The following is a 10,503-nucleotide window of genomic DNA, read 5'->3' on the forward strand; positions in this document are numbered from 1 at the left end:
CACCAAAAGCCATTTATTTTTCTATTCAAAGAAGCAGTTTCAATTTGTGTGCAATCCTGCGGGCGATGCTTATTGCCATTAGAACCTCAGATGTTTTAGAACAAAATTGTTCTTTCTTGGATGATCGTCAATGTTCTGGAGAGGAACCATTTAGCATGTGTTGTTTTTACCTAGTTACAATGATGCTGAAGAAAGCAAAATCTACTATTTCCAATTATTTTTGATTCAAGATTTGAGTTTTTTATTTTAAAACTTCAAAGTACACAAAGTCTAGGGGTGTATGAAATATCCCCAGGTATAATAGCCACATGTCTGGCTGATGAGGAGGTAATTGTGTTCCCTATGGCCTGCTTACTTTGCAATCCCCCATTTGCTTGGTTGGTAAGGAAGCACTCATCACAGAAGCCGTACTTAATACTCACAATGCTAGGAGGCTTTTTAAACCTGACCATTTTAATCTCAGTGCTATTCTTCTGCTAAATGTGTCCTTAGTGTATAGTCACAATAATACCTGGTGGTAGTATTGTTAAGACATTTGTCATATAGAAATAGTGCTGGGGCTGAACCAATCTCCTGAGCCTGAATGGGAACTGAACAGGACTTACTCACAACACAATGGAAGTACTCAGTGTAAGGAAAATGTTGAGCATCTTCAGCTCTGGAACACACTTCTCCACTCTTGAGCAACATTGAGGCAGACATTATGATTGTCCCAACTTTACTTCTAAATTTATGGAACGTGCATTCTAACAAGATATTTCATTACATGAAGAAGGACTTACCAAAATGTATTACTTGTTTGATCAATGTGTCCTGCTTTTTGCAGAAAGTGCAATTTTAAACTCTTTGCCCAATATGTTTATATATTAATGTTCTTTAGCGTTATAACATCATAGCCAATATTTTATATATAAATATATATTTATATATGATGAAAATATATATTTTAAAATTAATTTTATTAAAATTATATTGAAGATATACAATAAAAATAAATAATCATACTAAACAAATAAAATTATCATAATTAGCTTGTGCAAGGAAAGAATGGAAATACATAATACAGCAGTCTTTTAAGATTTAATGAAAATTCTGTACATTAACACAATACTTTACACCTGTGATGACCAAAACATTCAAAACAAAATGGACCTTTTCGAATTGTATTTGCCCTTGATACATTCAATTGACAATGTAACTAAATATTGTAGGTAATGTGGCTAAAATAAATGTGCTCACCGTAATACATAGTGTTTTTAAATACAAATTGAACAAAGTTTACACCATTGTACCTTGTCTGTGTTAGTGATACAAAAATACTAGGTTTTGCTTTTACTTCTCAAAGTTAAAAGTTTTATTTCATACCCTCTACATAACACAAAAATGTAGAACAGCAAAAATATAACCCAGATATCATATGGCAGCAGTTTACAAAATGTTAAGCACAAATTCTTACATCTAGTAACGTTTTCCATTTATTCATTAAATATTGTAGTAGCACTTAAATTTTGATTTAACCCCTTAAGGATAATGGGTGGCCCCTAAACCCATTGAAAACAATGCATTTTGATCCCGTACACGTATGGGCTTTGTCATTAAGGGGTTAAAATTATCCCCTTCCATACTGAAGAAGAGGATGCTAGTGCATTACTGAATGCCTGGACATTAATGATGTGAGGTCCACTTGATGGTGTACCAAGAGTAAGGAGGTAGCGGGCCTCTCAAACCCTACATAAATATTCCATGGTCAGGAGCCTATGATTAGACTCTGACCAGTCATACCTATAACCATCCATCCCTCACAAAGGGCAATGGGTGAGCTGTTGCAGCCAGGGCTGTGCTGCTGATCATGAGGCGGCCTTGGCCCTTGAAAGTCAATGGTCGCATGATTTTGTAATTGCGTTTGACAGCTGGTTATTTGCTGCCACATGCTACGTTTTTATGCTCACAGTGTGGGCAGTGTGCCAGATGGCCAGTCTGGTTATTTGCTGCCACATGCTACGTTTTTATGCTCACAGTGTGGGCAGTGTGCCAGATGGCCAGTCTGGGCCGTTCTCGGTCATAAAAAGGTCTAATTGTAGTCAGATCATAGATTTGTTTTCTTAATTGCTTCAAAAGAAACTGAAGATTGAAACAGTGTATGTTAAGATGGAGTAGAAATGATGTTAGGTAATATTAAAAACCACTTAACTGCGTCCAGTTTAATTACGGGGATGTTCTTTGTAAACTAACATATTTTTTTTGCGGTGCTATAGCTTTGTAACTCTGCCTGTTTAGATCTGTAAGTAGATACAACATCTTCATTTGACTTTGCGTATGTATAAAGTTAGTCAATGTTAATTGATGCATTTAACTATTTGACATTTGCTCCACTTTTCCCAACAAAATGAGCATACTTAATAATTAATAATAATTAACCTATGCAATAGATTAAAATAATCAATATACCAGTATATTTATTTAATAACCACCTGTGTATACTATGGTGAAATATGTTTCAACATGATTTCTTAACGTGATGTTTTATTACTATGTATTAATTCTAGGGAGCAATGCATTAGATCCACTGTATGAGATAATTCAGATGGAATCACTTAAGATTTTTGACATTGTGATGAAATGTCATATGCTGTTCTAGCACAGCTGTAAACTCATTGGAACAACTGTGCTATTTCTCTGTTTTTCTCTCACTATTTTGAGCAAGAATAAACACAGGGTTTGAGAGAATAAACACAATAGTGAAAGGAGAATGATAAACAACAAATAGAGAGAGACTACTTGGAATGGTAAACACATTGTTGGGGCCAGTTATGTATCAAGAAAGATTTGGGCCCCCTAAAACCCAGGAGTTGTTTCTGCACCAGAATTGCTGCGGGGGGCTACATTACACCCATATGGGGTTTATTCACTAAAGGGAGAGTTGGAAGGAAAATGTGCTAGGGAGTTTTGGTTACATCTAATTTCATTATTTATTATGGAGAGCCAAGAATGGAAAGTTTCTCTAGTGCCAATGGCTGAGCTGGCCCTACATAATGCATAATTCAATAGGTGAGGAGACTGGAGATGGTCCACTACTCTCCTCATTAATCTTCCATGAATTACAGAAAAAAAACCCCAATCCATATAGGATTGTCTAACTAAAACGAGTTCTGCCCCATGCTCATAAATAGAAATTCAATGTTCTGCTTTATGATCATCTCACAGTTACACAGGAATTATGCCCATGGTGTTATCATAAAATATAGTCAAAGAAAAACAAAATGTCATGGACATGTAGCATATATAAACAAAGATAAAGTAAGAAGAATGTAAAAAATATGTGCACTGATAAATACAATATATCCTAAAATGTTATCTTTAAATAAACTAAAATCTATACTAAAATATTTTATCTCTATATTTTTTTTAAATATTCTGCAAATTTGTGCAGTAGATTGCAACACTTTCGATTTGTGGGAGTATATTGAGGAAAACGTCATGTAATTTGTTCGTTTACATGGTTAATATACTATATTTCCTTGAAAAAAATCCTGTATCAACTGTTGCTCTAACTGCTGTAGACTGTAACTACCAATCTGACTGGCGGACCGTCAATTACTTGACAGTAATGATATGTCGCCTATCCCAGCATATACAAGGGTTTTTTTCCCCAACATTTTAAATACGCAGTTTTTATATTAGTTACTCTATGGGACACATGTGTGTTCGTCTTTCACTTGGTTACATTGAATACTTTGTTTTTCATTTTTTTAATGAAAATAAAGTAAGCTGTATCAAAAATTCGCCTTATGATCTGCCTTATTCCTATTTTGTAACAATTCTTTTCCCGATAAACAAACCATCCCTTTGATACACTAAAATATTATGCTCTAAATAACCATCAAACAATATACTGTAAGAAACACTTTAATACAATAACTCACAGGCAAAGAAACCTAGAAAATATATATTTGATTGCTACATGTTGCACATTAATGCTAAGATAGATAAATATAAAAATATACTTAGGAGTTGGTGGCATCTTACAAGACGGAGGTTACAACACATTTTTCAGATGGGCACACAACTTGTAACATTTCTGCTGCTTATGATGCTTTGCTCATCGTTTTGCCAATCTATGTAATATGATATTGTGCACCAGAGACTGTACAGAGAAATAATAGAAGCCAGGGAAGTTTAAAGTAAGCTAGAGCTGTTATAATAGTCAATGCACCATTTATTACATCAGCTACCTTTATTATTATTATTATTATTATTATTATTATTATCTTTTATTTATATAGCGCCAACAATTTATGCAGCGCTTATGATACATGGAGCCCATACAGATGTCTGAATAATTCCTGTGTAGGAGGCAGCGTCTTAGATTTATGTAATCAAGCAATCAAGTAAAGCAATCAAGTGGCCAAACACTGTTTTAGAAGTCTAATATAGCAGAAAAAAGTTAAATTTCCTCCTCACCATAAGTGGAACAAAAACAAGTATGGATTGGAGAGATTTCATTAATATTAGAGACACTCTCCAATTTATAAATTATCCAAAACAGCCAATGTAGACAAAAAAGTGTAGACACACAGTCTCTATTAGAAACATTACGAACAGGAGGTAAATCGGTATAGTATAATATAGTATATAGTCATTTATACAGTGGCAGAGATTATAGGCCTGTGAAAAAACACTAGTATACTGCATAATGGAATTTACATTAAATAATGGATCAACGTGTCTTTAAATCTCCCCTGTAGTGGATGGCCTTACCCACTGCCTTCAATCCTGGTCAAAATGGTAGTCCGATAGACAGAGCTGGGTTTCAATTTGGTTTGATGTAAAGAAAGCTGTTATTACCCATCTTGCAGTTTGTTTTATAATATCATATTTTGCACTTGCTACTACTACAAGTTAATGCGCTACGAAAAATAAATTTCCCCTTAAACTGCAGACTTAGCAGTAAACCCTGGAGAAAAAATGGCTGTATAAATTTGAAATGGCTGATATAATTCTATATATTTCATATCCACACCTGGGGTATTAACAGTTAGAGGCCAATAATTTAGTTGCTGAATTAAGCAAAGGTCTGGTCCAGGTGGACAAGTTATGTTCATAGGAGGAAAGGGAAGAGTAGTTAATACAGTTCCAGTAGAGGGGTCTGTTCATTCTTGAGCCTCAGGCATATCCTTTGAACCCAAATCTATGAGCACATCTGTGTCTACATTCAAAACAAAGTAAATAATAAACAGCTGTAAAAACTCTTACTACATTCTCAGAATAGAACATTAGCTTTATTAACTTGACCCAATACCAGAGATGAATCTCAAATTATCAACAGTTTTTGAGTTCAACTACTACTGCCTTCTGTATATCAAGCTTACCTCATCTATTGTTTTGGAAATATAGCATTTTATATATATATATATAGCAAATCTCTTGTTCTGAAAAACAATATATTGTACATCACATACATTTAACCTAACTAGTGTACCATAACGCTGTATATATTGTGTTCTACAAAAATAGTTATTGACATGAATAACCTATTGGTAACGCCTCATTACTAAACTGAAAGAAATCATTTTATCTATGAATGCCACTGCTCAACATTTACAAACAGTTGAAGAATACGTGAGGTGCAAAATACTGTAAGTATATCAAAAGAATACTGCAGGACACTGTATAAACCAAAATGATTATATGTAGTGACATAATATACATACAGATACGGTTTGTATGTGATCACACCAAATAAATTAAAGAAAAATTAGTGAAAAGACAGGCTCCTTAAAAATAACATTTTTTCATACTAAATGAGGTATACTAATGACTGACTTCACACAGGTGAAAAATAGATACATCATGTTACAATAGGATGTTTTTGAGTGTTTGATCAGCAACTGTGCTCCGGACTGTGATGTAGGTAGACTACCTCACTAGATGGTGGTAACAAAATAAAATGTTCAACATGCAACTAAAGGCATATCATTATGAAGAGCGGTCATTTCCACTCTGTCTTAACTCCTTTTTTTTCTGTTTTCCAGTCATGAGGACTTCTGTTTGCCTTCAAGATTGCAATTGGTCAAAAATTTTCCCCGCTTCCTTCTTAATTGATGAATTTGCATGAACTTCGCACGTAATCTCAGTCCCAATCCAAAATGGAAAACCAGCCTGACAGTAAGGTTTGTGTGGCAGAGTTATGTTTTTTTTTTCTTGATAATTCTGACTTATCATTTTTCTGCAAGGACAATGTTAAATGCTTGCATTCTGATGCTCTTCATTTTCACTGGACCTTGAAGCATTTTTGATTGATGCATTCTGATTTTCAGCTGGACGATAGGAAAGAGTACTCATTTTGGTACTGAGACTTGTATGTGTCCTTACTTTGGGTGGTATGTATTTCAAAAGCTGCAGGAAATGTTTCCTGAAATTCTTTCCAAAAAAACCATATAAGAAAGGATTCAAACAGCTGTTAAAGTAAGCTATGCATATGCTAATGGGCATCCCTGTGTCCACGACATCTTGGATATAACAGTTTCCGATTACTTTTAGTTGAATCAAAATATCCAAAAATGTAAACACTTGATGAGGAATCCAACAAAAGAAGAAAACCAGGACGATCACTACAATCATCTTAAAAATATCATCATTTCTCGCAGTGCCTCTGTGTGCATAACATGTTTTCTTCAGTGTTTTGCCAATTAGTGTATAACTTGTTAAAATGATGAAAAAAGGGACCAGGAAGCCAATTATATTCTTGGTTATGCCCATGCCAACCATAAGTGAGCTACTACTGTCAGTATACATAAAACCACACACTGTTGCATTTGCTTGTACAATAAAGATTAGTTTTCGATATATTATGTTTGGCATGCTTGCCAAAAAGGCAACAAGCCATATGGCAACGCATGTTATTCTGGCAATCATCATTGTACGACGAATGCGGGATCTCATTGGGTGGACAATGGCTAGGTAGCGGTCGATACTGAGGCAGGTAAGTAAAAACACCGTGGTGTATAAATTTAACGTAATGGCAGTGGAGGCTACTTTGCACAAAAATGTGCCAAAAGGCCAGTTATAATGCATGGCTGTGTAGGCGGCCCACAATGGCAAAGTGATCACAAAACACAAATCAGCCAGTGCTAAGTTCATCAAGAAGATGCTGGCCACCGTTTTCATTTTCATATAGCAGTAAATGACAATCACAACAAGGCTGTTCCCAAATACCCCTACAATAAATATCAAGCTGTAAACTATTGGAACAGCTATGAAGATGTAGTTGTGTCTTCCTGATTTCGAGCAGTTGACTTGGATCCTTTGATCTCCGCTGTCTTGCTCTGAGGATATGTTCAGCAACATCTTGAGCAGTTCTTGCTGTATCTGTTTATACAATAATCTGCCTTTTACCTGCAAGACATAGTAGAACAAATTTTACATTAATATACAAATGGACAGCTGTCAGTAAAATAGGATGACACTTAAGTTGTAGTATTGATAGCCTATCTAGTTATCGAACTAAATCATTGCAAATATACAATCTATTGAATGGAACAAATTCTTTCTAGCTGTTGGCAAGTTAGTCAGTACAAAGCAATGATACATAAACAATTAGGTCATATTTAAAAGGAAAATATACAGGTTAAAAATAAATGAATTCTGCCAGCGATTATTATTTTTTTGGACAGCATCCCTTCTAAAATTCACTAATGTTAGAAAATATTTAAGCCTGAAAAAATACACGTCCTTGACATTTACCATTGAACATATCCTTCTTGTGAACTTGCTACTACTACATCTGAGCCAAATAGTACTAAAAACATGGTGAATCATGTATTAAAATTGAATAAAAATCTAAGTTAAGATAATTAATACCAGTTACTGATAAAAGAACATGTGTTATCCCATTTAACCAATGTCTTTTTGGAGCTCTGTCGTGACTAAGTTCACAAAAGTTGAAAAGTCAGGGGATAAATTTAAAACACACCTTGAACACCAAGCTATACATTGCCCTATTTTAAACCTGAAGGACTGCTGGAAAAAAAAGTGAAAGTCTGGAGAAAACTATTTTTAATATACAACTGGGTAGACCAACGGCAAATGTCCATAAATTATGTGCTGTTCAAATTATCTCAATATAATTTGCAATCTATTACAAAGTGTAGAAACACATCAGTTGAAGGTATATTTAACATTAGGTACACGTGTTGTAGTATATTCATTCAAATGTGAGTTCTTGAGAGTTGACAAAAAATGTCCAACTTGTCAACTCAATAAAGCCAATTCATTGATTAATTGATCACCCCAAAACTTGCAACTGTGGGAGAATCAAGTGATAAAAGTTAAAAAAAGAAATGTACAAATACACTAAAGTGTTAATTTGCCTCACAACCCCAAGGAGTTAATTTTACTTGGAAGTTCATCCGCTGAAAAAACATTTAAAAAAGAAAACAAAAACAAATCATATACCCAGAACCCTCTTTTAACCAAGGGTGTGCTAAGGATCGTGCCTCTCTTCCCCGACCCTGTAAATGGTAAGGCAGGAAGTAATTAATTACATAGGTGTCATACTAGTCAAGTATACCCCCTCACCCCATCACTTGCTCAGAGGAATTAAAATGTATAAAATTTCCCTATGGGGGGCACAGGCCCCATACTGAGAATAGCATGGGGATGTTGAAAATAAACTAAATACCTTTTGTGGGACACACTCTGATCCCCACTATATGCCCAGATATGTGAAGAGGTAATATGTTTTAATACTTTGGAATGGCACAGACCCCATCTTGTACCCCCCCCCCATTCTTCTATCCCTGCACTATGGGATAGATGGAGAAGTTTAAGGGGAAAAAAAGTAAAAAAAATATAAAAACATAGATAAAAAAATCTTACCTATATTCTACTATCTATAAGTCACCAAAGATGGGGCCCATCAGCCAACCAGCTGTGCAGAAGATGACAATTTTTGATAACGATAATATTGTGTTGGGTTTTTTTAAAAAATAGTTTAATTATTTAAGCACATTGTAAGGGAATATTCATAAGGGACAATATTAACACCCCCCCCTACAAAAAAGTGAAATATGATCCTTATTTGTCTGCTGAATTTTCAGTTTACATACAGCCATATGCATTGGTTTATATGTCTAACTAAAATGTCTCAATTGAAACAACTTTATGTAGATGGACTTCTGTTGCTTTTTCGTGCTCAAGAAATGGCAGAAATATTAAGGAGCCTATGTAACAATGTATACATGACATAACATATGTCGTTATCTGGATGTATTGGTGTAGATTTCTTAAAGTGCATTGGAAACATTGCACATTTTGAGCATTGACAGAAGTGTGTTTTTTATTTTACTATTTTCTGTAAAGTATAATCCGGTATATTTGTGTGCAGTGTCTTCTCATACCAAATGGTGCTGCAAAATATGAGGGCAATTTTTATATAATGTAAGTATATCCTATATTGCCTTGCTTCGGCATATGTAACTCATGTACTTCACATTCGAGGAATTACTGATTTCAGCTCTTTATCTTATCATGTCACACTCGAAAGGACTAAATATAGCACAACAGAAAATAATAAGGCCTCATCCGATGTCTGCATGGATCCAGATAGCCTCATGAGAAACAACAAACTTGAGAACAGCTGATTAAACCTAGCTTGAAATCAAAAGTGAATGAAGTACCCTCATATGTAAAAAAACAAATGTGATTATTAAACTGATGACATTTCAAATTTATGAGACACTGTGTTTTAGCTAAAACTTTTTTTTAAAATAAACTAGATTCTTAAATTCAATGTGTGGCTGTACAACTGGAGACCTTTACCATGAATAATTCCATAGAAATGTATCATTGAACCGTAACAAAGACACTGAAAATCCAAGCAGCAGATAATTGTCTGAAGACCTCACTTATATGAGAATGTAGACATGAAGAGAGTTCTACTATTAGACTACCAGAATGCTGAATGGTTTGCAGCATAAAAATATCAATAGCTTGGAAGAGATAAATTAGAGATTGGTATCAGAGCCGGCCCAAGACAAAATGCCTCCTGGGACGAAGTTTAAAATACTGCCCCCCCCATTATCTACCCTTCCTCTCCCTGCCCCCCCCATTATGTACCCTTCCTCTCCCTGCCGCCCCCCCAATATTCTACCCTTCCTCTCCCTGCCGCCCCCCCATTATCTACCCTTCCTCTCCCTGCCGCCCCCCTCATTATATACCCTACCCCCCCCGTTATTACCTTTCAGCAGTCCTGCGGTGAGTCTCCCTGCTCGGTCTCGGTCTCGGCTTGTAATGCTGAGGCCTGGCAATGATGTCATCTTCCGGTGCTCAACATTACAAGCCGGCACCGAGACCGAGCTAGAGGGCTCACAGAGGAGAGAGTGAGGGGCGCTGAGCGGGTACTGACAACTTGGTAAGATAAAACCACTCGGCGTCCTCTCTCTCTCTTCTCGGCTTTAAAAAAATAAATAAAAAATAAAGGGTTGGGGCGGTTGCCCCACTCGG

At 35.5% G+C, this 10,503-nt stretch overlaps 1 protein-coding gene across 1 annotated transcript; it reads right to left on the minus strand.

Moving 5' to 3' along the window:
• Positions 1 to 6,240: 6,240 nt before the first annotated feature.
• LOC149300255 (type-1 angiotensin II receptor A-like) lies at positions 6,241 to 7,347 on the minus strand. Its single transcript, XM_089485264.1, has one exon. It carries the CDS (start codon positions 7,345 to 7,347, stop codon positions 6,241 to 6,243), a length of 1,107 nt encoding a protein of 368 aa, XP_089341390.1.
• Positions 7,348 to 10,503: the final 3,156 nt, after the last annotated feature.

The sequence above is a fragment of the Sceloporus occidentalis genome, unplaced genomic scaffold, assembly GCF_023333645.1.
Source record: "Sceloporus occidentalis isolate IW3139 unplaced genomic scaffold, rSceOcc1.0.p SCAF_25, whole genome shotgun sequence".
Classification (NCBI taxonomy): Eukaryota; Metazoa; Chordata; class Lepidosauria; order Squamata; family Phrynosomatidae; genus Sceloporus; species Sceloporus occidentalis.

Coding starts and splice junctions, on each gene's coding strand:
- LOC149300255 (XM_089485264.1), bottom strand. CDS start 7,347: ATGTTGCTGAACATATCCTCAGAGCAAGACAGCGGAGATCAAAGGATC.